The sequence below is a fragment of the Artibeus jamaicensis genome, unplaced genomic scaffold (assembly GCF_021234435.1).
Source record: "Artibeus jamaicensis isolate MK-2021 breed Jamaican fruit bat unplaced genomic scaffold, CSHL_Jam_final contig_700, whole genome shotgun sequence".
Classification (NCBI taxonomy): domain Eukaryota; kingdom Metazoa; phylum Chordata; class Mammalia; order Chiroptera; family Phyllostomidae; genus Artibeus; species Artibeus jamaicensis.
In genome coordinates, this window is record NW_026521930.1 from 10,244,410 (window position 1) to 10,271,722 (window position 27,313).

The 27,313-nt window shown below is 52.8% G+C and overlaps 1 protein-coding gene across 7 annotated transcripts in view; it reads right to left on the reverse strand.

Moving 5' to 3' along the window:
- Window positions 1-2,783: 2,783 nt before the first annotated feature.
- Window positions 2,784-27,313, reverse strand: part of ABCA3 (ATP binding cassette subfamily A member 3) — a 49,747-nt gene continuing 25,217 nt past the window's right edge. For all 7 annotated transcript variants that reach the window (XM_037157207.2, XM_037157208.2, XM_053671501.1 and 4 more), the window contains exons 12-33: window positions 26,325-26,506; window positions 25,032-25,172; window positions 24,372-24,501; window positions 24,038-24,192; window positions 23,601-23,756; window positions 23,156-23,366; window positions 22,046-22,196; window positions 19,840-19,938; window positions 18,730-18,916; window positions 17,653-17,956; window positions 16,150-16,423; window positions 11,989-12,193; window positions 11,409-11,628; window positions 10,894-11,052; window positions 9,514-9,686; window positions 8,346-8,474; window positions 8,049-8,243; window positions 6,085-6,272; window positions 5,520-5,690; window positions 5,061-5,251; window positions 4,832-4,905; window positions 2,784-4,350 (exon numbers count right to left, since the gene is read on the reverse strand). In XM_037157207.2, the coding sequence (XP_037013102.2) occupies window positions 4,219-4,350; window positions 4,832-4,905; window positions 5,061-5,251; window positions 5,520-5,690; window positions 6,085-6,272; window positions 8,049-8,243; window positions 8,346-8,474; window positions 9,514-9,686; window positions 10,894-11,052; window positions 11,409-11,628; window positions 11,989-12,193; window positions 16,150-16,423; window positions 17,653-17,956; window positions 18,730-18,916; window positions 19,840-19,938; window positions 22,046-22,196; window positions 23,156-23,366; window positions 23,601-23,756; window positions 24,038-24,192; window positions 24,372-24,501; window positions 25,032-25,172; window positions 26,325-26,506 (3,827 nt within the window). In that variant the 3' untranslated portion in view covers window positions 2,784-4,218. The remainder of the gene's footprint in view (window positions 4,351-4,831; window positions 4,906-5,060; window positions 5,252-5,519; window positions 5,691-6,084; window positions 6,273-8,048; window positions 8,244-8,345; window positions 8,475-9,513; window positions 9,687-10,893; window positions 11,053-11,408; window positions 11,629-11,988; window positions 12,194-16,149; window positions 16,424-17,652; window positions 17,957-18,729; window positions 18,917-19,839; window positions 19,939-22,045; window positions 22,197-23,155; window positions 23,367-23,600; window positions 23,757-24,037; window positions 24,193-24,371; window positions 24,502-25,031; window positions 25,173-26,324; window positions 26,507-27,313) is intronic.

A 27,313-nucleotide genomic window follows, 5' to 3' on the forward strand; every position in this document is an offset into this window, starting at 1 on the left:
CCTGCTGGTCTCAGCTGTGGGGTGGGGTGGGGTGAGCAGTCTAACTCTAACTTTGGTGTTGGGGGTACCTCTCAGTACCTGTGGACTGCCTCTGCAATGCAGGAGTGGATGGAGTGCGGCCCATCTGGGTCCAGGTAGGACCCAGGCTATCTACCTAGGAACATCTGTCCATGTGTCTGCAGGTGAAGCTCTGTCTCTCAGTGCAGCGGGAAGGCTCTGGATGAGTGTAGGTGGTACTCACCTTCACACTGACTCATCTGTGTGGGAGTGGAGGTCCCAGAGGGCCTATTCAGCTTATGCTGAGAGTGTTGTGCTGGTCCCCAGAAGTCAGCTGAACAGCAGCTGGAATGGGGTGTCACCCAGAGGGAGCAGCAGGAATCAGCTGCCCCCATTGGTGGTTTGGCCTTAGGCCAGCCTGTTGGAAACTCTCTCCCTCATCCCAGACAGCTTGTGGCCACCCTTGGATCTGCCTCCCAGTCTCCCCTTCCCTCCAGGTGCTGGCCTTGGCTCACTCAGTCTTGTCTGCTGCTTTGTGAGACCAGGCCAGAAGCCCCTGGGATTCAGGTGACCTTGACTTTCCCTGATGTTCTGGACTAGAGATCTGGGGTTCAGATTTGCTCAGCATGAAACTGGCCAGCCCTGGCCAGACTGAAAGATCTTGGGTTTGACCCCAGGTCAGGGCACGTGTCTAGATTGGGGGTTGGGTCCCCATTTGGGGCATGTATGAGAGGCAACCCATCAATATTTTTCTCACATCAATGCTTTTCTCTCTTTCTCTCTCTCCCTCCTTCCCCCCTCTCTATAATAAAAAAAGAAAGAAAGAAAAAGACAAAAAAGAAACTTTCCAGTTTGTTTTGCTTTTCTGAGTCCCTGCAACCAAAGGGCCAGGGCCCTCTGTGGGGGATGGGGGTTGGGGGCAGATCTTGGGGTATGGCCACTTATGTGGGTCTGTGGGGGGGGGGTCTCCGGGGCTTGCTGAACGAGGTAAGGTCTCACCAGCTCAGGTGGACAACAAAGGCAAACAGAGGGATCACCTTGAGGATGCCAGCCCGCCCGCCGCAGTCGAGGTAGAGACTGCAGTGGTGTCCTGGTGTCTGGGTTTTATCTGTGTGCCCCAGCTCCTTGTATCTCATGCTGCCATGTGCCTGCAATCTGGGCAGTGATGCGGATGCAGAAGTGTCTCACAGCCGCCAAGAACTGGGCTGTCTTGCTCCTCTCCTGCTTTCTGATGATGCCGTCTGGAAGCCTCAGCAGCCCTTGGACTCTGAGAGGTGACCTTGAGGGGGGGGGCCTGCACCTGGATGGAGCAGGCAGATGGGGTATGACTCCCTGAGACCTTGATGGTGACAGTATGTCTGGACTGCCTTCTCCAAACTCGGTACTTGGCAAAGCAAAAAAACGCCTGTCTTTTCTAAACCACTATATTCTGGAGTTTTCTGATGAGCTCAGCAAACCTGCTGCAGCCTTCACTCTGCAGGAGCTGTTCTTGTGGACTGGGGGGGTGGGATCCCCTTGACCTGTGACCTACTGCCTGGCAGCCCTGCCCCACACTGAAGGCAGTGGAGAGGCTTGGCCTCAGTGCTGCCCCCAAGTAGGGTCTCCCCACCCTCCCCACATGGCTGCTCTTCTTCCTTGTTGGAGCCCTCTCTAAGTCCTGGGCGCAGCTCAGGCTGAAGGACAATTCCAATGTCTGCTATTTCAGCTGAGCCACACCATTGCAGTGGGCAAGACTTTCCTAGGCCTTGCTCTCAGCCCTGGCAGGGTGTCAGCCCCTGGGGAGCCCTTAACCAGGCCACGCAGGGCAGGGCAGGCACGACCTTGTCTCCTGGGTCTCCTAACTGCTGCTGGGGGCAGGGCAAGAGTGGAGTCCTCAGGGAGGGCTGTGCCTGTCGGATGTGACAGTTGTTTGAAACCATCTCTAGGGACCACCTGGGCATGAAGGTCTAGAGGAGAATGAGGTAGGAGTGGGGGGCCGTGTCACACAAGCTGACTCATGCTGCCTGGGGATGGTGGTCATTGGTCATGGTCCACAGCCCCTTTCCACACCCCTCCACTGGGCTCAGGGCGGGCACAGCTCAAACCAGCTATGGCAGGATGTGCATGTGGTTTCCAGGTCCCACTCCTGCTTCTCTAGGACACTTGGCTTCATGCTGGGTTTTCAGCAGTCTTGCAGATGACTTGGGAACACACTGAACCCTAACAGCAGTGCCCCCTCCTGCTGCTCCTGTGGTCCCTTCTAAATGTCCCTCCTGCAGTTGCCTGAGCTCCACACTTGGATGCAAACCTGGGCTCCTCTGACTGACAGTCTCCTGGGCTCTCCTCAACCGTGCTGTGCGCCTGTCTTCCTGCTTCTCATTGCTGCAGCCTCAGCTGCGCCTGCATCATTCTCTCCACGGCAGCCGGTCATCTTTCTGAGAAGGCAGGACCTCTGAGCACGACGGCCCCCACTTTCATCCCGCCAGTCTCCTTCATGTTAATCTCTCCACCTTACCTCCCATCAACAAGCCCACCTCTCCCTGTACTGATGCAATCTCATTTCATATGTTTACCTCAGGTACACTGTTGCTTCAGTCCTAAAACACGTTTCTCACATTCTTTTTCTGTGGCAGCAAAAGAGAAAAGTGACAAATTTCTAACATAAGGGCTTAAAAATAGCCCAGGAAGCCCTGCAGTAGGGCTGTCAAGCATGGCCACACTGCCAGGTGGTGGTGCCGGCCTCTGCCCTCCTCCCACAACCCCATGCACCAACGCAGCGCAGTGACCAGAGGGCCTGGCAACAAACCTCAGGCCAACCTCTAGGAAGGTGTTCTTTAAGACCACAGCCATCCCTAAGTTTATTTTTTGTAACATGGAACTAAATGATGCTAATTTGCAGAATTTTAAAGGGAATAAAAGAGCTACTGGCAACTATTTGCAGTGTTTATAAACTTTGAGAAACTGACAAAAATGCAAATTTGAAACTGACCCAAGTGAACCAAAGTGATGAAAACAAGTCTTTTCTAAAACTATAAATTCTAAGGGAATGTAAAAGGCACAGAGATTCAAATCATCGAAATTTAGAAAACTAAGAAATAAATAGTACATAAATAAAAAAGGAGCTGATGCCGAAGACGAATCTTCTGGAAAATGGCTTTAAAGCCCACGAGTAGCTCTGCCCACCCAGGTCTTCACCCTCCTACACTAACCCTACACCTCTCTCTCCTCACTGTAGACAAATATCTCTTGGCTGTTCACATAACCTGATTTTGCACTTGTGTTTTTGGCTGATTCTTGCACCTCATGACAGTGAGTTCTATAAGTTTGCTATATACTAGGAAAAATGAGCTCTTGCTTTTGTTTGTCTGAAACTTGACACAGAAGCCTTGTGTTGGGGCTGGGGGGCAGTCACTGGGCTCGGGAACCCAACTGGTGTGTGACTTACAGACCGTGGTCACGTTCCCTTCCAGCCTGTATTTTCCGTACACTGAGTCACCATGTGTTCAGTGCATCTTCCACAGATGGCCACTCAGTCCCCAGCTGGCCTCCTGGCTGGTGGCTCGTCAGAGGCCAGGGTCGGGAATGGAGGACTGCTTTCCCTCCGTGCACTGGCCGACTCTGGAAGATGCTGGTGGGATGACACTGGGCGACGGGTCAGCTCTGCCTGGCACAGTGTCCACACTCTGAGGAACAGGGACGCTCAGGGTGCCCCTGACTATGTCGGAAGTCAAGACTTCAGCGCCTAATCACAGCTGGCATCTCCCTCATGGATGGCAACAGGTGACCTTTCTGTCCATTCTGGGCAGCCTGGTGGGCCCTGCTGCCAGATGTCCTGCCGGCTTCCCCTTCCTCACCCAGAGAAGCTCCATGCCATGTGCAAACATGAAGAGGTCACTGAGTACTCTCCTCATAAGCTTGTAGGGAAAGTCACTTCTTGGGTCAGCAGTGGCTTCTTCCTCGACAGCTCTCCCCAAAGACCCTGCAGCTTGTCTAAACAAACTGCTGGACCCGCTCTTGGCCGGGATCTTGTGTTCTCGGAGTGGGGTTCAGCAACCGCCTTAGACATGGATGTTCGCATGCTGATTCCTGACGTGAAGGCACCAATACGCAGTCCATATTGTGCCTTGAATTTCATATCCATCATAGAAAACAGTGATTAGAAATAAAGGTGCAGGATAAGATGAACTCGGAGGAAGAGGACGTCCACCTGTGCTCCCACGCATCCCACCTCTGCCAGGCTCCTCACGGCCCCTCATCCTCGGCAGGTGGCTGCAGGTGAGCAAAGCTCAGGAAGACTTGCTCCAGCGAGATCTGGCTCACAGAGTAGTCGTCTACTCCATACTTCTCCTTGGCCTTCTCCAGGATACCAAAGACCTTTGGGAACCAGACAAGCTGCTGTTAACAAGACCAGGGCGCAGCTTCTTGGCTGGCTGGGAGTCCTCTGGCCATAAGGGGTAGTATAGCCCCGATGATCCTACCCCTGTCCAGTCCAGTCCCTAGGGTACACACAGGGAGCTGGCCTTACAGGGTGAGCTGAGATCTCAGAGGGAGGAGAGGGGTTGTGCTCTGTGAGCAGACGGGGGACTGGGCTTCCTCCTGACTCTTAACTCAGAGTATGACCTTACGCAAGCTGTGTTCCCTCTCTGAGCCAGTTTCCTCCTTTGCACTAATTATTTTCCAACTCAAATATTTCAGGCATAAAACCCTCAAACCTAGTGATATTAGGGCAAGTGTTAGAACATAAGCTACAAACGATTCCTCCGTGTAAAGAGCCTTCTGGAATCATCACAGAAGGAGTGGTCACTGGAGGGAACTTCCTCAACCCCAGCTGAGACCCTGTGAGGCCTGTGCTCACCTTGGCCCAACTGAGTTCATCGCCAGGCAGGTGGTAATGGACCATCCCTTGGTGTTCATCTTCCAGGACACTGCCTGAACAAAGGAGAGACCATGACCTCATGAGAACTGGGCTGAAAGGCAGGGGAAGGTGGCCTGGGCCCACAGAACTGCAGTCCTCTTCATAGGGGTCAGGAATGTGGGACTGGGTAGGGGCAAGGCTCAGATGCCCTGTGTGCAGTGTCACACACCTGGGAAGGTGAGGTCCACAAATGCCTTGAATTCTTGCAGCGCCTCCTGCTCCCCGTCACTCCTGACCTTGGCCCGCAGGGAGTAGCCACTGCCAAACTTGCTCTTGAGGTGCTGTGGGCTGCCCAGGCACTTGAACTGACCCTGCACCATGATGGCCAGCCGGGTGCACAAGGCCTCACATTCCTCCATGCTGGGGAGAGAGGGTGCAGGCCTAACACAGGGCTGGGGTATGCTGTCACCCACCTTCCATGTGCAGGTGAGAAGGTGTCAACACCCAGATCAGACTGTTCCTGATTCCCATGATCAGAATATGGCCTACGTGCTACAGCCTGGGGATTCTCCTCATAGATTCTGTACCAGCTGATATCAGGTCTGTCTCCATTGAGCCCCTCCCAGCCTATCCCTTCCACCGTCCCCACCCAGGCTCATCCATTGACCCCTAAAGACCCTGGCTTTACCTATGAGAGGTGATGACAATGGCCTTGCCAGATTCACGTGCCCTCGCTACAGTGTCCCAGAGCAGGCGCCGGGCAACAGGGTCCATGCCAGTGGATGGCTCATCCAGGAAGATGACTGTGGGCTCTCCAAGCAGGGCAATGCCAGTGCTTAGCTTCCTCTTGTTGCCACCGCTGGGGCAGAGAAGGGGCAGGAGGGGGCAAAGCTGATTAGATGACAGGGCCCAGTGACTGTAGAGCACCCCAGGTGAAGAAGAATGAGGGAGTGTGCCCGGAACCCTCCACCTCAGAGAGCTGAAGGCCCCAGAGCGTGCTGTACCCATGGGGTCAGTCCCCGCCTCCACATGGAGCAGTAAAACCATTTGTCTGCACCTAAGGGGGGTTTCTGACATCACCCGAGGTTTGGCCTTACCTCTAGGAGGTGGGAACTGACAGGTCAGCCCTCTCAACCGGGAGCTCCGGTTCCCAACCTGTGTGGTTGTCTATGGTAAGGGAGACCCTGATTCCATCTTGGGAAGACCCGTGAGTCGAGTTACAGGGTGGGGGAGGGGCAGAGGCACAGGCGCACCTGTAAGTCCTGACAAGCTTGTTAGCATGTGGCTCCAGAAGCAGGCCCCGGAGCGTGTTCTCCACGCAGGCACTGATATGGCGCTCGGGGATGCCTCGAAGCCGGGCGTACATGACCAGCGTCTCCCTGCCCGTCATGTGGTCCAGCAGAGCATCAAACTGGGGGCAGTAGCCAATCCGCTGTCGCACCTGGGTTTGGAACACAGCCAGAGAAGTAACAGGTAGTAAGAGGGAGGCTCCTCTGGGTTTCTCCCAGCCGATCTGCCCAGGGTGGCCCATCAGCCAGTGCATAGGCCCTGGCGCTGGCCGAAGCTGAAGCTTGCCAAGTAGCACGTCAGTGGGGACACAGGAGGTGGGGTGGCCAGTGCGGGAGGCTACAAGTAGCCACACTGCCCCATAATGAGGGGTCAGAGATAGGCCAGAGCCTTGTCCACTATGGGCAGTGTGGGGGCAGGTTGGTGTAAGAATGTATTGATTATACAAAGTGATCAATACATGCAAATATCTGCTGGTGTGTCATCCGCTCAGTCATTCATCAGACATTTAACAAAGACCTAGTGTGTGTAGTACTTTTCTTTCTCCTCCCTTTAGTGACAGAGAGGCTTGGTGGCAACACTTTTGGGATGGGGCATTCGCTGGTTGGACAGCCACACCATCAGAGCCAGGGTGCCACACAGCCACTGTCATTTCCCCCTACTTTCGGCAGCTGGCTGGGGACAGGGGAGCCTAAAAAGTCTATGGATTCCAAAGACGGGGTTTGTTTTCTTTACCTTCCTTGGGGTTCTTAGACTTCCAGCATTTGTGTTTACTTGACCTGGGAAAATTCTTAGCTATTACCTAGTCAGTGATTATCTTTCCCTCATTTCTGTCCTTTCCTCCTGCAACCCAGATTAAATGTAGTTAGCACTTCTCATCCTTTCCTCCCTTTTCTAAATCACAGATATAATTGTCTTTTTCCTACATATATTTTCAGTCTCATTTACTTCTGTAAACACGGTAAACACAGCTGTTTTACAGTCTGGGTCTGGTGATGGCTAATGCCAAGTGGTGGTGGACTTGTTTCCCCTGCAGGGCCTCAGGCCTATGGGTTCCAGTTGCAGGGACCACCTTGTTTGTTTGCTCAGGCGTGCACTGCTCAGGGGCCTGCAACACTATTCAGGGTGTTCTTCGAGGCCCGGGATGGAGGCCTTCCCTCTAGAGAGGTCGTGTGCTGCGGTCTGGTCCCTGCTGCCAGTTCCGGAGCCGAGGTCACTCCCGGCACAGGCTCCTCTTCATTCCTTTTCCCACTCTGCTCAGCACACAGGGAACCTTGCAGGCAACCTCCAGGGGTATGGCAGCAGGAGGCTGGCCTGGCTCATCCTTACCCTGAGGGGCAGCCTTTGGGGTTCAGCCCATGTGGGGAAAGTCTCCTATTATACCCCTACCCTGGGGGCCCTAGACCTTTGTTTCTTCCCTCTTCACTTAGCAAGGCCCCTAAAGCCACACCCATTACCTAGAACACAGTGGCCTTTTGTGTCTCTCAGGACTCACAGATTTCAGCCTGAGTTCCGCACTGTCTGCGTGCTATTCTGTGTCTTTACCAACATGGTTTGTCATTGACGTTTTATCTGGCTTTTGGTGCTTGGTGGGATGGCTGGTCTGAACAGCCAGGGGTCGTTAGCGCACATCTGCGCACAGACCGGGGAGAGCCTGTTCTTCTGAGCAGGGCAGCGTGCTGTGAGCGCCACGCCGCACCGGTCTGGAGAAACAGCTTCTCTGGGAGGGGCCCAGTCTCAGCCCTCCGGCCAGGCCTGGGCCCTTCCCGCCAAGGGGGTCCTTATCCCCGGTCCTTTCTCTCCTCCCCATCTCTGCCTTAGCTCTGCCCAAGGTTACTGCCTCATCCTGCTGTCTACTTCCCGATTCAGAGATGAGCTGCACCCCTGCCTTCAGGGTGCCCCCTCTTCCCTCCTTCCTGGAAGTACCCACCTTCCCAATGTCTGAGCTGATGCTGTAGCCCCCAACGAAAGCATCCCCAGAAGTGATGGTCTCCTCCCCAGTCAGCATTTTGAAAGTGGTGGTTTTCCCAGCTCCATTGAAACCCAGCAGTCCGAAGCACTCCCCTTTTTGGACTGCAAGGGAGATCTTGTCCACGGCAAAGAGGGGTGCCCGCTGCTCATACACCTGCAAGGTTCCAGGGAAGAATCGCAATGGGGAGTCAGGGAGCCAGCCTCTGAGCAGCCAGGCGTTGGGGGCAGACCTGGGGCCTGTGGAGTGGAGCCTTACCTTGCAGAGCTCCTTGATGACCAGAGGTGTGTCCAGCGGGGAGTCCAGGCTGGGGGCCAGGATTCGGTTCCTTTCGTCTGCCACGTCCTGGTCCTCAGGAAGCGCTGACGGCCGGGTGTAAATTTCCATCTAATTGTTCCGGAAAAAGACCAAAAAAGGTGAGCTCCAGTCCAAGGGGTCCTTTACTCTGGAAGAAGGGACTGAGGTCTCCAAGACAGCTCACCCAGTCCAGCCCACGTGTGCGGCTCAGGCCTTTCACAGGGAGAGCTGGGGGAGGGGGCTCCATAAGGGTTGAAATTAGCACCAAACAGACACAAATTGTCTGAGGAACCAGGATAGTGCAAGACTCATGGAGAAAATCAAGAAACTCCACTGAGGGATATGAGATTTTAATTATATTTTATTGTTTATGCTATTACAGTTGTCCCAATCTTTCCCCCTTTGCCCCCTCCACTCCACACCCCCACTCCCTCAGGCAGCTCCCACACCATTGTTCATGTCCATGGGTCATGCACAGATGTTCTATGCTGTACTTCACATCCCTGTTACTATTCTGTAACTACCAATTTGTACTTCTTAAGGGGATGTGAGATTTTAATATGTGGGTGGAAACTCCTGTTCTTAGAGAAGTCTTAATATTTTAGAGAAGACAATTTGCCCTGGGTTAATCTATACATCCAATGTGCTCTCAGCAGGGTTTTTTAATTTTAATTTTTTGAAATATTTGATTTATTTTTAGAGAGAGGGTAAGGGAGGGAGAAAGAGAGGGAGAGAAACATCAACGAGTGGCTGCCTCTCGCACTCCCCCTACTGGGGACCTGGCCCACAAACCAGGCATGTGCCCTGACTGGGAATCGAACTGGCGACCTTTTGGTTTGCATGCCAGCACTCAATCCACTGAGTCACAGAAGCCAGGACTGGTCTCAGCAGTTTTTGTTTGTGGAATGGGATGTACGTGACAAACAAGACAATGCCAGGCAGCACTGCCTCTGCTGAGACCAAGCACCCAAGGCCCCAGGAGGACTACAACCCCCTCCTGGGCTGCGAGCCCTGTGCTGCACGTACACTCTGGCCATTGCTGGGTGCTAAGCCCTCCCCGTGTGCCGACCTGAGGAAGCCTGGCCTTAGTGGGAGACTTGCCCAGTATAGAACTGCAGGAGCCACTCACCAGCTGCCGCCTCCTCCAGAACGCACAGATGCAGGTCTTCAGCCTCCACAGCAGGTCTGTCTCAACGAGGAAGAGCAGGGTGAGGTAGGCAAACCCTGAGGCAGCCAAGGAGGTCACGAACCTGCCGACCCCTGGCGCACTCCACGCGTAGAAGTTCTCCTGGTACTGGATGTCTGTGTGGGCAAGGGAGAGGCTGCTGCACCTGTGTCCCCTGCCGGCCCTCCTCGTCCAGGGAGCCAGCCTGAGTCCCTCTCTAGGCCCACTCGGCTCCTGGACCCCAGCCTTCTACATGGAGGCCATGCAAGTTCAGAGCTCATTCATTTTTCGAAGCCACCTCCCACGGTTGTCCCTGCCACACAAGGGTCCCAGACACCTCCTATATTCTGAGGCAGTTTCACCTCGCAAGGGACGACTATGACAAGTTACCGAGTCATGTCCTCACTCACACACACACACACTCACTGACTTCGTCACTTGGGGACTGCAGTGGGACACAAAGAGAGGTATAAAGAGTGCTTCCCTCCCCACCAGTCAGTCCGATGAAGTAAGTGGCAGGAAGAGAGCAAAGGCTGGGCCTGCCAGGGGGCTGCACAGGGCTCTGCCGACGCGACCGCTAGGCTGCCTGCGAAAGACGGTTCCAAGCACAGAAAGGGTGTGTGGAGGGACGGACTCTGGCTTCCAGACAGACATCCATGTCTCAGCTCCCCAAACCAGTGGATGATCTTACTTAGAAATAGGGTTTTTCCAGATGTAATTAGCTAAGGGTCTTAAGGTTAAGATCCTGGATTTAGGGGGCCCTGAAATCCAATGCCAAATATTTTTACAAAAGGAAGGAGGGGCAGGTTTGAGATACAAAGCCACATGGAGAAGACCACATAGAGACAGAGGTGGAGCCTGGAGTGATGCTGCCTCGTGAACCAAAGAACCCCCAGGAGCCAGTGAAAGCTGGAAGGGTGGTGGGAATGGGAGGGATCAGGTAGGAGCTGGTCAAGGAGGCAGGGGACTGCCCTGCATGTCTGAGCATACTACAGAAGCAGTGAGGGGTGCCCGGTCCAGGTGATGGTTGGGCTAGGGGTGGGAGAGTCCCCTTGGGAGAGGGAACACCCAGGCTGATCTTGCAGAGACTGAAGGGTCAGCTAGGTGGAGAGGCGGAAGCACACATCATTCTGGGGGAGGGATAGTGAGCACATAACTTCTGAAGACTGCGTGCTTATACCTGGGGTATCTCAGTTCTGGGACCAGGGACCTGCCTTGCCACACCATGGCCCTGAGCCTCTCCAGAGGAGCCCCTTCACATGAACAAGGCTCCTGGGGATGCCCTGATTGGCCCTAGGGAGAGAGTCAATCAAATAGGCTACCGGGCAGGAGCCTGTCACTCACTGTATTTTTTGCAGTAGTGGGCGGCCACCTCGGAGGAGGTGCAGTACCTCCTGGTCTCGTAGTTCTCATAGAAGCTGCTGACTGCCATCCCCAGGCAGTGGTTGGGCAGCACTAGAAATATGTGGTCCAGGGTTCTGGAAAGTTCTTCTAATTTTACCGCTGTGGGAAGAAGACACGGACAAGTGAATGCAGGGAGGACACACCACAGCTGCCCTCAAGGACAGAACAAAGGAGGGAAAGAAGGTTCCCAATATTCCCTGTGTAGCGTGTGTGGGCCGGAGTATCCAGCTGGGCATCCATCACAGATGAGGCCCAGGCCTTCCTGGGACATCACCTCCCAGGGGGTGACCCCACCAGCTCTGCTGAAAATACAAGAGGGAGGTAGTGCTAGAGCAGGATCTGGCCAGTGTCTGCACTGGTATCACACCCCCACCCTCCCACACCTCCGCACTGGCGCAGAGAGCTCCATGGGTACCCAGGATGTGGGGAGTAGGGGGCGGTCCCCAGGCTCCCACCTGGGATGCGCATGATGGTAACCATGAGGAAGGTGGCGATGCCCGACAGGATGTTGAATATGGTGAGCCTCGTGTAGGCAGTGGCCGCCCCCGAGAAAAAGAAGGTCATCAGATACATGAGGGGTATGATGGCCCAGCCGTAGAGCATGAGCAGCAGCAGCACGTCGGCCACGTGGCCGTCCCGTGTGAAGGCATGCACATCAAAGGCTTTGAACACCACCTGCAGCAGCACAGAGCGGGTGGCTTGGTATGCAGAGCAACGCAGGAGCCCGGCCCATCAGCCCCACAAGCGGAGTTAGTTCCCATGGTGGCTTTCAACCCTGGGATCTTCCCTGATGAGGTTCTCCCTTTTCCCTCTTACTGACAGGGTTGTCACCAGGGTACATGGCTCCAGGCCCCTGGCTACTAAAGGGGGCCGGAAGCTGGGGGCATGAAGACCAATGACGAGGGCTGCCTGGCATTCCCAACTGTCCTCCTGGAATCAGGGCTGAGCTACTGGTGGGAAATTCAGGCTGGTTTGGTCTGTGCAGGGGTCCCAGGACGTGCAGGGGAGGGTCCCGGCACCAGCTGCAGCCCTTACCAGCAGCAGCAGAGTGGGGATGAGAAAGGAGATAAGGTCCCACAGCAGAGCTGAGAGCCAGAAAGTGGCCACGTGGACTCCGCTCACAAACTGGACATGCTTGGCCTGGACAGCCCTCTCACTGACCGCCAGGATGGAAAATGTGCTGGCCAAGAATGCCATGGCGAAGAGCAAGTTGAGGGCGATGTCAAATCCCTTCCGGCCCCTTTGGGAGGTTGGGGGAGACAGGGAAGGTCAGGAATAGAGCACAGTGCGTCTGGGCAGCTGGGGGATTGGGTCCTTGGTCACTACCGTGCAAAGCATGCAAGGCAGTGGCCCGGCCACTAAAGGGGGTTAAGAGAGAATACCAGAGCTGGAGGGGGGCCTCTCAGCACCAGGAAAATCCTCCGCCCAAGAACAGTTCTTCCTCTGGATTTCCTGTCCCCAATGATGGCAGTGCCACTCTCCCAGTTGCCTTCAATCGGTCCCCTGTGCCGCCCACTCCCCACAGACTCTCAGGTTTCACTCTGCCTTTCCCACATCTGAGAATCCTCTGCCTGGCTCTCTGCTCTGCCTTCGTCAGACCACCCTCTCGGGTGCCCGTATTACTGCAGCGGTGATACCGATTCCGCCCCCACCACCCCCGCCAAGTGCATTCTGCATTCGGTTGCCAGCAATATATTCCACAAACTGGTTTTGACAGCATTATTCTGTTGCTTGAAAACCTCCCGACCATTTCAATAAGTAATACTGGGACAACTGGATATTAACTGACCCCAAAAGGGAATGCAGTACTGACACCTGCTACCACCACATGGATGAACCGTGAAAGTGAACGAAGCTACTCGTGAAAGGCCACCCGTTACATGACTCTGCTGATACGAGATGTCCAGAACAGGCGGGTCTATGAGGGCAGAAAGGAGACTAGTGGCTGCTGGGAGATGGAGGAGAGAGGGATGGAGAGTGCCTGCTGGTGGGCACAGGGCATCTTTGTGGGATGATGAAACATTCAATACAATTATATTGTAGTCTAACGGATACGTGAAAAGATGCTCAGCAACCCTGATCATCAGGAAAATGCAAATCGAAGCCACAATGAGATATCACCTCACTCTTATTAGAATGCCCATTATTGAAAAGACAAAAAATAACTGTTGGTGAGAACGTGCATTAAAGGGGACATTTGTGCACTGTTGATGGAAATGTAAATTAGTGCAGCCACTGTGCCAGACAGTGTGAAGTTTCATTAAAAAATTAAAAATAGAACTAGCGCCCTGGCTGGGTGGCTCAATTGGTTGGAGCATTGTCCCATATACTAAAAGGCTGCGGGTTCGATCCCATGTCAGGGCACTAACCTAGGTTGTGGGATTTGGTCCCTGGTTGGGGAGAGCACAGGAGGCAACTGATTGACATTTCTCTCTCACACCGATGCCTCTCTCTCTCTCCCTTACTCTCTAAAATCAATAAACATATCTCCAGGTGACAATTAAAAAGAAAGAAAAGAACTGCCATATGATCCAGCAACTCCTGAGTATTTATATGAAGGAAACAAAAGCACTAATTCAAAAAGAGACCGGAGTCCCCATGCTCACAGCAGCATTATTTACAATAGCCAAGGCATGGAGACAACTGAGTGTCCAACAATGGGGGAATGGGTAAAGAAAATGTAATATACATATCGGAATATTATTCGGCCATAACAAAAAAATCTTGCCATTTGTGACAACCAGACTAGACCTTGAGGGATTATGCTAAGTGAAATAAGTCAGACAGAGAACGACAAATACCATATGATCTCACTTATAGGAGGATTCTTATGTTTTAAAAAAATCAGCACTGGCTAGTGTGGCTCAGCGGATTGGGCATCATCCTGCAAACCAAAAGGTCGCTGGTTTGATTCCCAGGGAGGGTACATGCCTAGGTTGCGGGCCAGGTCCTTAGTCGGGGATGTGTGAGAGGCAACCAATCAATGCTTCTCTCCCTCTCTTTCTCCCTCCCCTCTCTCCAAAAAATTAAAGAAATCAAGTCTTTTTAAAAAATGAACAGAACTCATAGACACAAAGAACAGATCAGCAGTTGCCATAGGTGCGGCATGGGCAAAATGGGTGAAGGGGGTCAAAAGGTACAAATTTCCAGTTATAAAATATGCAAGTTATGAAGATGTAATGTACTGCATGGCAACCACAGTTAATAATACTGTGCTATATGTATTTCCTGCTATATATTTTTAAAACATTTTACTTATTTATTCTTGGAGAAAGAGGGAGCAAAACAGCAATGTGTGGTTGCCTCTTGTGTGCCACGCACAGGGACCTGGCCTGCAACCCAGGCATGTGCCCTGACTGGGAATCAAACCGGTAGCACTTTGGTTCACAGGTGGTGCTCAATCCTCTGAGCCACACCAGCCAGGGCTATTTGTTGCTATATTTTTGAATCCTCAGCTGAGGATATACTTTTATTGATTTTAGAGAGAGAGGGAGGGAGAGGGAGAGAGAAACATCCATTGGTTGCCTTCCACACATGCCCCGACCAGAGATCGAACCTGCAGCCCTTTGGTGCATGGGATGCTGCTTCAGCCGACTGAGCAACCCGGCCAGGGCTCTATTACATATTGTAAAGATTCTAAGGAATATTAAAAGCTCTTATCATAATTTAAAAAATTGTAACTACAAATGGTGACAGATGTTAACCAAACTTCATGTAGAGTTCATTTCCTAATACCCTTATCAAATCACAATGTTGTAGACCTGAAACTAATATAATGTTGTACGTCAATTACCTTAAAAATTATATGGTGCCTGGCTGGCGTAGCTCAGTGGATTGAGCGCAGGCCTGCGAACCAGACAATCGCGGTGCGATTCCCAGTCAGGGCACATGCCTGGGTTGCAGGCCAGTTCCCTGCAGGCCAGTTTCCAGCAGGGGACGCGCGAAAGGCAACCATACATTGATGTTTCTCTCCCTCTCTCCTTCCCTTCCCCTCTAAAGATAAATAAATAAAATATTTTTAAAAATTATATGGTGATGATGGCTCCATGATTCTGTGAACACACTAACAATCATACAATTACATACTACAAACAGGGGTGTTCTATGGTAGCTGAATTATATCTGCTAAGCTGTTAAAACAAAAATCCCTGCTGCCTGGCCCACTCTTGAACCTGCTCAGCCTGACCTCTGGGTGTCCTAGTCTGGGGCCCACCAGGAGGCAGCTGCCACCTCTTGATGTTCCCAGCATAGCCCTTGCCCATAGCTGCTGACAACCCTGCCCAGGTCTGAAGGCCCCTCCGATAAGCCTGTCTCTCTGCAATGTCTCGGTCAAGGGGAAGCCCCTCCCCAGCACTTTGTGTATCATTTCAAAGCCCTGCCACGTCCTCCCTTACGGGTATTTATCTTTGTGTTTGTCTGTTTCTGGTATACCAAGGAGAGCAATGACTGCCACTGTGTCTCTTCTTTTGGGGTAGAAATGGGGGTGCCCAGGGAGAAGACAGAGTAAGGTTCAGGGCACAGTCTAGAATGTGGGATAGATGGAGATGAACCCCCTCCCCCATTAATTAGTTGCCCTGAAGTGGAGTGATTGCTCTGAAATGAACTGATTTTCTTTGCTTCCTCTGGATGGTCCCAGAGTTTTGGGGGGTCTGTGGCAGGGATGAGGGGGAGTCCTGCACACATGGTGGCATGACAAGTCCTAAGGAGAGAGCCCCCGGTCACCCCGACGCAAGGCCCTCAAGGGGCTAGAACCCTTGATCTTGCCGCATTCCCCGTCCTCCCTCGCACACACAGCCGGGCACTGCCCTGAGAATGAGCCTGTGCTGGGATTCCCTGGGCACAGTAGCTGGCTGCAGCTGGGTGCAGATTAGGGAAGAGGGCACAGCCACCCTCTGATCTTCAGGAGCTCCCTGCAGGGACCTCAGTGTGTGGGACGGAGCCTCACCAGCTCACCTGCTATCTAAGAAAGGGGTGAGTATGAAGGCTGAGAACAGTGTGAGGCGAGGATTCCTCAGCCAAGAACCGGAAGCTTCCTGAGGGCAGAAATTATGCTTTCTCCGCCTTCATGGCTCTGGGCAGCCCCCAGCAGTGTTGAGGTGGTTAGTTCTGATGAATGGCCCCGACGGGGGGAGGGCAGGGCCTGCCAGATCGGGCGAGGACGGGGAGGGGACAGGGATGGCAGGGCGGTGCACATACTCGTTGAACTGGTCCTTGGCGGCCTGCAGCGTGCTCCGGGGCTGCGGGTAGTTGGAGACGGTGATGGAGGCCCTCGGGCCGCACAGCAGCTTGAACAGAAGGTTGTCCACAATGGCCAGCGCTGTGGCTGGGGAGTGGTATGCCTGGTTGTTGAACAAGGCAGTGACGACTGTCTGCTCGCTGACATCTCTGAAGGACGCTGCCACCAGGCACCTCTCATTAAAGCCTCCCCCCTCCACCGAGGCCCTGAAAATCAGGAACTCCTCCAGGTCACCTGGGGAGCAATGGCAGAGTCAGCAGTGTGGACGACTGACCCCCACGGCCCACACTCTGGGGAGCTCTGAAGGCCTGGAGGAGCCATGGGAAGAACACAGCACACGCACAGATGCTGTCCACGGGCCGTCCCACCCTGCACTCAGGCTCGCTGCTCTGGCCTTGCCTCTCGCTCAGCTGTAAAATGGGTACAGTGATGACGCCCACATCACAGGACCTAAGGGTCAGTGAGGGGACAGGGACGCATCAGTGACCCTTAGTACTGATATTTACAATGGCATACAAGGCCTTTTGTCATTACCTAAGGAAAAAGGCCAGATGTCTTTAAGTGCAGCGTCATAAAACCATGTAGTGAGGTGATCAGAAACGCCAGGCCCTGCACTCGATGAAGGAGCAGGGATTTAACCTCTCAGACGGACTCGGCCCAGGGCGTCTGCCCAGCATCCTGAATCTCCCAGACCCGCCGTGCACCACGAAAGCCTCCCAGTCTTTGGACCAGGCTGGAGGCCAGTTGGGGTGACAGAGAGGGGCACTCACCAGTATTTCATAGGGCTAGTCAGGGTCACAGTCACTGGCAGAGCTGAGCAGGGAGCCTGGACTGCGGGAGCTCCACCCCAGTGCAGCACCCATTGCCAGGACAGGCCATTCTAGGCTACCTATATGCTCAGCTAAAGAGGAACCAGATTCCTGCCAAGACTTTGCGACCATTCAGTGTGCTGAACCTCAGAGTAGCTGCCCAGGAAGCGGGACGGGAGGGAAGCACAGTCCACGCCAGCTCCGAACCCAGAGCAGTGTCCGACTGCCACCACAGGGGACACGAGATAGTCTTGGTTTTAGGGCGACGGAGGGAAACACTGTGTCACGTTAATGCCTGCTGTGACCAGACTAGTAAACAAAGAAAAGGCAACATAAAGATCACAGAAGTTTCACACTTCGTTTGAGCGGTTCTAAATACAAAACTTCAGGAAATGACCAGTTGGTCAGAGTTTAGCCCTAGGGATGCTTTTCTGTGTCTTCTTCTCACTCAGTGCTAAATTTCCTCCCTCAGGGAAGGCCTGGCAGTGTCTGGAGGCATTTTCGGTTGTCATGATGGGGCGGGGGTGGGAGGGCAGGGGTCCCATAGTACACAGGGCAGTGAAGAACTAACCACCCCAAAAGTCTGCAGTGCCCTGGTTGAAGAGCGGGCTCAGACCGCACAGCTCGGGTCCTGAGACCAGGTGTGCCCCTTACCTAACACTTCACGAGGCTCCTGGCCCTCAGCCTGCAGCATGTCCTTCAAATGCTCAGATAGCTGTTGATCCAGACGAGAGGTCCCGGGAACTGAGAAAGGCACAACAGTTCGGCCATACTCGCCCAAGGTCAGCTTGAGGATGGGGTCGTCAAAGATCTCGGAGGAGTAGTTGATGGACAGGAGGGCCAGGGTAATGCACATCACAGGGACCAGGACCTGGGCTGCCAACATCTTCCACTCCCGCCAGCTGTAGGAGGCCTTCTTCAGGAACATGGCCAGGAACTGCTGGCAGTGGAGGGTGAGCTGCAGCAGAGGGGACAAGGTGACACGGCTGCCACTCAGGAGCCAGCATCTGACCAGCAGGCATGGTTCCCATGTGAGCCTGGGGCCTTCAGATGATATTTGTGTTCTGGTCCCTGGGCTCCTCACAGGGCTCGGTCAGCGACACGCAGGACACGTGTGTGCAGGTCCCTGCAGGTCCTGACGTGGGCCTCAGGGGGTCTTGCAACAGCCGTGGAGGCAGGGCAGGCACTGTTGGCCTGTCATGGGACATTAGCGAACTGGCTGTAATCCCACAGCTCCCCTGCCGAGGCCTCTGACTACTGCTGGTACGAGGACCCCAGCCGTGCTTGCAGAGAGACAAACGCCCCTCAGCCGCCCATATTCCCCAACCTCAGCCCTTCACTGTCTTGTTAAGTGTAGGGAGTGCCACATGCTGGCTGTGCGACCAACCTTGGCCCAGGCTCTGTTTTCTGTCTGTAAAATGGGACCAGTGCTGCCCCTACCTCATCAAATGCCAGCAGGTGCCAAGACCTTGGTGAAGGGAGCACTGTTAACATCATAAGCAAAGATTTGCTTATTCCTGAGTGGCCAAGGTAGCACATTAAGAAATTACGATTGCTCAGTAAAAATGCGTTGAGTTCTCCCTGCCAACCCATGGAAATGTGAGCTGTAATCTGCATGCTTCCTGGCACACTGATCCTCCTGAAGTCCACAGCCACCCTCACGGACCCTTAATGCATGGTGCTCAGAGGTCCCTCAGTCCTGTGCTGTCCCACTCCAGCCCCAGCACTCACCCCGGTGTTGAGCTTGATGGCTGTGCATTCCTCCTCAATCAGGGCACCGATGCCGTCAGTGGGATCCATCGTTCCACACAGGTTGCTGTCTACTGCCCAGTCACTTGCCCGCCTCTCGTGCTGGTACTGCAGGGCAGGCAGCTGGATGGCCTGGATGTCCATGCTGGTGTCTACCAGCTTACCAACCCTGCACCAAAACACGCAAGGCCTGTTCATAACTGGGCTCCCCAGGGAGGGGGAAGCTATTGTTCTTTAGAGAAAGGAAGTGCAGGGAGAAAGAGGGCGACTGTCAGAGGCACTCAAGTGGAATGCCATCAGCTTCATCGGCTGGCTTGTTCTTTCGCTCATTCATCAAAACATATCTCCAGAACACAAGCTATGACAGCCAAGAAAAGCCCGAGAGAGAAAGAGAGAGAGAGAGAGAGAGAGAGAGAGAGAGAGAGAAGCAGACAGGAACCCCGCCCATGGGGGTCGTAGTCTCATGGGGAGACTGACCAAGGTCAGTGTTTATAACGAGGGCTTTCCAGAGGGGCAGGTGGAGGCTTGGGGCATGATAACTACACTGTGTTTACATTCACTTATTCTGTTGCCTACTCTAGGCCATGGGTCCTCAAGGAAAAACAGCTGCCTCACATTCTATTTTTCCATTTCTAGTTCTTAGCACTCTATCTGCCAAATAAGCATTCAACAAATGTCTAATACAAGCTTTAGTCGTATCGAGCTCACCGGGCAGTTCTGAGGGCCTGAATGCTAAATTTCACATCCTCATTATGGACGAAGGCAAGCTCTGGACTACTACCCACACCTGAAGGAGCCTGTTGCTGCCGTGAGGGACCCCGAGGAGAAGCACACATGCTCCCGATACGGTCAGAGCATAGCTGCTCACTGCTTTCTGAACTGCTGTGCGTGTCGGGAACCTCCATGGGTTCGTACAGGTGTTAGTAAGAGTGAGGATTCGAAGTTGGGCCCGCCACACTGCTTCCTTGCCAGGCATGCGTCCACTGGCAGAGGGTGTCAGCGATGACAGTAGAGGGGGCTGCTTTCTCATCACACTTTTAAAGAACCATCCACATTGCCAAGTCCTAGACTAAAGGAAGCACATTTACTGACCGTAAGAAGACTTCCTCCATGGTGGTGACAGAGGCCCCAAAGCTGGCGATGCCCAGCTCCTTCTGCTTCTTCTCCAGTTTAGCAAAAAGACTTTCAAACCTGAAAAAAGGCCCCAAGTGATGAGTCCCTTCTCGGTGACCTTCCAGATAATTCATTCCTAAATAATCACTTCTGTGCAGTATGGGGGAGAGGCAAAGGAAGTGAGCTCCCAAAGGCATTCTTTGATAATATACCCCTACACGAGATCATAAAACTAGCCAAAAGCAATTGGTGAATATTTATTTGATTGCTGGGCAGGAAAAAATTTCTAAAAAGAAGTCACAAGGAAAAAGATAAGACCCATTCAGCCCTGACTGATGTAGCTCAGTGAATTGAGCGCGGGCCTGGGAACCAAAGGCTTGTGGTTTGATTCCCGGTCAGGGCACATGCCTGGGTTGCAGGCCAGTTCCCAGCAGGGGACGAATGACAGGCAACCACACATTGATATTTCTCTCCCTCTCTCCTTCCCTTCCCCTCTAAGGATAAATAAATAAAATCTTTAAAAAAAAAGGCAGGACCCATTTAATGTAAAGTATCTGCATGGAAAAAAGAATCCCAGAAAATTAGGCAACAACAAATTGGGAAAGTTGCCACAGACAGTACTATAAACGTACTTTGTCTACCTTATGATTTTCTTTTCTCTAGCTTATTTTATTGTATAAATACAGTATATGCATATAATACATATAATATAAAATATGAGTTAATTGACTATTTATATTATTAGTAAGGATTCTGGTAAACAGTAGGCTATGAGTTAAGTTTTGGGGAGTTGAAATTTATCCATGGAGTTTTGCTCTTGTTGGCGAGGGGGACAGAGGAGGTTGGCGCTCCTAACCCTCGCGTCGTTCAAGGGTCAAGTTCATACAATATTACACTCTGAATGATAAATGAGCAAGAGATATGAAGACACCAATGCCAGAGGAAGCAAGGCTTAGGGACTGGTAAGAAGTGAGTGTGTTCAGCCTGCTGCTAGCGGGAATGGAAGAAATACAAAATGCCAAATAAGTGAGTACATGCTATTTTTTATCCATCAAATACACAAATATTTTTAAAAATTTACTCAGATCTGGCAACCATGGAGTAAAATGGACACTCTCTTATCCTGCTGCTGAGGAAGCCAAACACACCGTCTTCCTAGAAGGTGACTTGGTCCTATTTACCTCACTTTGGGGAATCTGTGCTAAGGGGATCACTGGAAATCTGGACAAAGGGTTTTCGAGAAGAATGTTCATCAGCATAGTTTTTTTGAAAACCATGAACATGTGATAAGAGAGTAGATTTTATGGATGCAGTATGATATATTTGTGTCAGGGAGCGCTATACAAATATTAAAACCAAATTACCATATTTTGCCGTGTATAATGCACACCCATGGTTTTGGCCCAAACTTTCATGGAAAAAAATCTTTCATTTTAATTTTTTAATTCAATTATTTATTTATTTATTTATGTGTAGTTACTTTTTTTGTATTATGAAGAAATTTCAGCCTTTATTTTTTAATGTGTTATGGTATAAGAAATGTTATGTAACAAATAAGTACAAAACACAAGAACAGATACAAGGTATTTCAGGTACTACCCACGTATAATGTGCATCCTTATTTTTCCCTCAAAAATTTGGGTAAAAATGTGCATGTTATACACAGTAAAATACGTACTCAATTGGGCTTGTAGGAAGACTAAATGTACTTTTAAGATTTATTTAAGATTCTATAACTACCCAAAGTTACAGAATGTGAATCAGGTTTGTTTCTTCACCTCCCCATACCGGCAGTCTGCTGTGTTTATGAGGCGTGTGTCCATGGCCCAATTCTAAGACCAAGAAGACGTGCACATCACAATTCCACAGAGAACTCTAGGTGGGTCGCTGTGCATGCTTCACTCTGTGTGACCAGTGCACTGAGCTCCCCTTTGATGAGTCAGACGCTTTGTGCTTCTCAGGTGCAAGTGATGCGTCTTCTGGCTCCACTGCACAGGGAGGCCAAGCATCCTAGACTTAGCAAGTAGATTCACCACGCGCTGACTGTCACCGGCCCAGGTCCTGGGAGTTGCCTACTGGCCAGGCTTCACAGGTACAGGGTGGGTGGCTCTAAGCAAGGAGCCCTTAAGGCCCACTGAGGCCCATTCTCGGGTCTGTAGCTGTGTTTTCTCTCTGGGACATATACCTGTGCATGCTCTCCTTGGGAAGAATGAATGACAGCTCTGCTCCGGCGCTGCTCTCCAGGGAGGCATTGGGGATGTGGTGGTGCACCAGCCGGGAGATGCCCTCAGGGTTGCAGTGAGGCTCCTTCACCAGCGTCATGTGGTAGCCTGCACCTGGAACACAGCAGAGCGCCACATGAGACTGTCTCCCCTGTTTCCTGGCCTGCCCAGGGCCTCGGGCACATGATGATGGCAGACTCATGGAAAGGGGCTAGAGAGCAGCTGAACCAGAATGAATGTATCTCAGAGCTCCTCAGAGCTGTCCTGAGGGTCTTGCCTCCTGCTCCTTAGCTGGGAAGAGATGCTGGAAAGCTTGGGTGCTGAGCATGATATGGAGGTAAAACCCAAGCCACTTCAGACTTCAAGGCTCACAGGCTGTGGTAGGTACTGTCCCAAAGCCTGTTCTCCTTGCTTCCTCACTAATGGAACCCCGTGATGAAGGCTGCCCTGTCTCGCCCTCACCAGCCTGATGGTGACTACATTGCGTCGCTATCTACTTGACAGGGCTGTATGCTGGCCAGGGGAAGCCATAGAAGGCAGGTATGCAACTTCCATGGTATCTTGTCCTTCCCACCAGTAGAACATGGATGGGACCTGGCATACAGGACCATGCGCTGCCCTTGAGAAAGGAAACCATGCCCACATAGCAAAGAGGTCCTGATTCCACATGTGACCCATCATCCCTGGGCCTTGTTACAGGCCACTTGCTGGTCTGAGAGCTGTAACACTAGCAACTGGGCCTGGCCTTTCCAATGGCACTGCTGCTCTTGGCAGCCCGGGTTCTCAACTGCTCTTCCGTTGGCCACGACCGAATGTCACTCTAATCAAATGAAGACTCTTCCCTCCTGCTTCCCTCCCTCTTCATTCTTCCAATCTCCTCTGCCTGGGGCCTTGGGTCTCCATCCAGAGGTAGCAGACAGGAAGTCTAGGGAAGGCCTCTTCCTGCCTGATCTCAGGGCCCTTTGTGAAAGTTAACGGTGGGCACTTTCTTCGGCACCCTGCATTAGTGACACTGGCCCCACGTGGAATGGAGGTTAGGCTGCTCACCCCGCTTCCTACCCTTGGCCACTCACCATATTTCTGTTTGAGGAACAGTGAAGACCCACAGCACTGGAGCTCCCCCTTGGCCATGATGGCAATGCGGTCCCCAAGCAGGTCGGCCTCGTCCATGAAGTGGGTGGTCAGCAGTATGGTACGATCACTTTTCTGCTGCTGAAGAAGGTCCCAGATGGCCCTCCGGGAGATGGCGTCCATGCCCGAAGTGGGCTCATCCAGCATCAGCACCTGCAGGGCAGACGAACAGCCTCACGAAAATGGCAGAGGCACATTCCAGGCCCAGGCTGGCTGTACCATTGGCCCTGTGTGTCTTGAGTACCACAAAGAAGCAGCAGTACTGTCCTCACCAGATGGCCTGTCCAGGGTACCCAGGGCCAACCTCCATGGCTGCAGCATCTCAGCAGCCATCCCAGACCAAGTGGGAGTTAGAGGGCAACACCTCTGGACCCTGCTGCCCTGTACCTTGGAGCCTGCTATGAGGGCGATGCCGATGGACAGCTTGCGCTTCATGCCCCCGCTCAGGAACCTGCACCGGGAGTCCCGCTTGTCCTCCAGACTGAGGATGTGTAGCATCTGTTTGACTTCTTCAGGGCACTTCTGGTGGGACAGGCCTTTCAGCTGAAATAGCAGGGGGCACAGAGATCTGGTGGGGGGCTTCCAGTGGGCCATCCAGTGAGCCACTTAGTCCTGGCGTTGTCTCATCCTTTCCTGTGCTGGCCTCCAAGTCCTGACTTCCCTCCCACTTTCCCCACTCCAGGTATATGGGAGGAGTCCTGGGAGCAAGTTTTGGTTTGCTGGGAGGCCAAGGCCTCAGCTGGCTGCCTCAGGAAACCAAGCACACTGGCTAAGAAGCAAACATGACAAAGACAAGCTCTGAATCCCACCCCCTGCCAGCTCACCTGAGCATAGAAATACAGGTGCTCCGTAACTGTCAGGTTGTCAAACAGGACGTCGTGCTGCGGGCACAGGCCCAGGCTCCTACGGATCTGAACCATATCTTGTGAAATTTCGTACCCATTGATATATGCCCGCCCACTGGTCGGGGGAAAAAGACCTACGGCCAAGGAGAAGACCAAAGGCTTAGTAGGTTCAGCTGAACATCCTACCAGTCAGCACGAGGTGTGATGGCCTTGCCACATCCACGCAGTTTTGCTTCTATCTCTGCAAGGACCCACCTGTGAGTGGATTTGCCACTCACCCCACTTCTGCCGTGGTGGCCATGTGGCCCCTCACCTGTGAGCATGGAGAGGGTGGTGGTCTTTCCTGCACCATTGTGGCCGAGTAGAACAGTAATCTGCCCCTCATACAGGTTCAGGTTCAGGTCTCTGACGGCTGCCCTGTCCTTGTTCCCCACTCTGAACACCTGTAGGAAAGGCAGAGGCCACCTTGGACTTCAGGCCTTCAGGAACTTGTTGTACAGGTCCCCCCACCCCCCCAACACTCTCTTCTGGAATAACCACTGAGGGTTTCAGAGGGCACCACACCCAGCATCACTAGTCAGCAGGTAGAGAGGTGGGAAGCTTCAGACCGAGTGCTGACAGGAGGCCATGTGGCCTTCTGTTATTCTCTGCCCCCTCCAGCCCGAGCAGATCCCCAACATCCCTGGTTCTGGCATCACAGGCCTGTGAGGCTGAGGCACCACTGTGCCACCAGCACGGCAAGTGTTCACGGCAAAGCTGCTGAGAGGTTAAGGCTGGGCAGTGGCACGTGTTACTGACTCAACCCTGAGTCTCCACACTGGGCCCTGGGAGCAGAGCCCGGGTGGTGGCCGGGGCCTGGGACAGCTGGTCAGGGCACAGTCACCAGTTTGGAGAGAGCCATGGTACGGCAGCAGGTCTTGTCACCTGTATTCCGAAGTCCCTCTTCCCTGCCTGTCCCCACAGAGTGTGACACCTTGGATATGTGCTTGATCTTGATCCCGGCCACCAGGTCCTCCGGCTCAGCTTCGAAGTACTCTGTCCTCAGGGCTTTCTCAGGGTCGTCATCTTCTTCTTTCCCTAAAACTGTCCTTGGGCGTACGCACCAATAAGAGGGCTGGGATGGAAATCACATAGGTCTTAGACGGCTCCTTCATATCAGGTTATGGTGTTTGTGACAAATAGAGCAACAACTAACCGACATGCTAAACGTACACAGCTCCCAGCCCTCGGTCCACCCTCACGCTCTGCTGCCGTAGAGGAGCACCGCTTAGAGCCCCAGGGCTGGTCAGGACCCAGCCCCGCCCCTCACCCTCTACTCCTAGGGAAGCACTCGGTCTCAGCTCCCCGGTCTGCCCTTCGGCATGACGGCAGCTCATAGGCTTGTTGTCGTATCACATGGACTCACATGTGACCCAAAGGAAAAGCAAACGCTGACATTTAATACAGACAGGTTATTGAATGTCCCAGTCCAGAGTGAAGTCAGGTTAGAAAATGAAGAAGGCTGTGTCTCCACACCCCAGCTGCACCTGTACTCACTTACACGGAGATGTGAACTCTCCTTATGCAGGAGGAGCTGAAGGACCAGGCCTCCCTCTGCTATGAGGGAGCCTTGCGCCGCCCTGTCTAGAGGATGACTGTCCAATCCCCCGCCCTGTCTAGAGGACGATGGCCTTCCACCCTCTGTCTGGCCATCACAGGGACAGGCTGTGCCAGGGGAAAGACTATAAACACAAACCATACACACCTCCTACTCTGACGGGTGGCCCACAGGCACAGGTAACACGGGGGGTGGGGGGGCGGTCAAAGAACTACACGTCAAAATGTCAGCAGGGTTCAGCTCTGTGTAGTGGGCCTGCACTGTATATTCCAGCAATGCAATTATTTTTACAAGAAACCATATCACTCTGTATACAGAAAACCCAACAAATGACAAGGAAGAGAGGCTGAGGGTGAGGGGGTGCTGGTACAGTGGATGGGGGGCCAGCGCGAGCCCCTTCTCTCAGACCCTGGAGAGCGGGGGCCATCTCAGGTCAGGTTGGGGGATGGTCTCGGGGCCCTTAAGGACGCACTGCTCGCCATCTGAGCACAGGGTGAGGTCCTGTATCCCGGCCTGACTAGGCATTGAGTGTTAGGGACTAAAGAAGGGCCAGAGTGAGTGCCGAGGAAACCTGCACGCGCCCCACCTTGTACCAGCACAGCCCTGCCCTGCCCTGCCGCCCCTGACCCAGGGATGGCCCGTGGGAGGCGCAGGGGCATCCGGACTCACCGTGATAAAGAAGTACCAGGGCTGGGGCACACCGAACTGCCCTGGGAAGATGGCCTCCACATACCAGGTCACCAGGCCATAGAGGACAGAGTCAAACAGCAGCATGCCCAGCACTTGCCCAAAGGAGAAGTCATCATCCACGTTTACGGGACTCAGGAGGTCTTGCCATTGGACGCCCGTGCCTGGAGGACACACCAGGAAATGGGCCTGAAATGGACCAGAGCACCCCGACCCGCCCTTCCCCACCGGAGGGCACACGTGCTGCATCACCGCGAAGTCAGCGTGACCTCGCCCTTCCGGTTTCTGTAGAGAATCCGTTGCCTCGCTCCAGGTCTCGAAGATAAGAGTAGGTTACAAATCGATGTTATAGAACGAGCAAAAGCTCATTAACAGACTAGATGGACTCATGTTTGATTTGTGACACATATAAACACATATCCATGTACACAACACATACACATGTGCGTGTGCACACACATACATGTGCACACACGTGTGATATAGAGTAAGCCCAACACTGGGAGAGTGTGTATTTCATGTAAATCTTTTTAAAAGTGGAAAAATACTTTGGACGCATAGAAAGATCTATTTAGTAGTGCTCTTAGTGTTTTGTCTTCTCTTTGTTTCGCAATAGCACAGTCCAGATGGTGCTTGGGGGTCTGTGTGGCCAGAGGACCTTCTGCTGGCTTGAGCTCCCCGATGAAAAGGGCTGCTCTCTGGCCTTGATCAGTGTTCACTTCGAAATAAGCAAAAATTTGTCTGTTTTAAGAAAATTCAGTATAGAACTTTGATAAATAAGAGGAATGATATAGATTCTTTTTTTGTAAGTGGCTTTTTAAAAAGTATTTGAACCTTGAAAGTAGCTCTGCATTAAACAATCCACATTGTGTTGCATACCACTAAACATGGAAACACATACATTTAAAATTAAAGTGTTAGGCCCTGGCTGGTGTGGCTCAGTGGGTTGAGAGCTGGCCTGCAAACCAAAG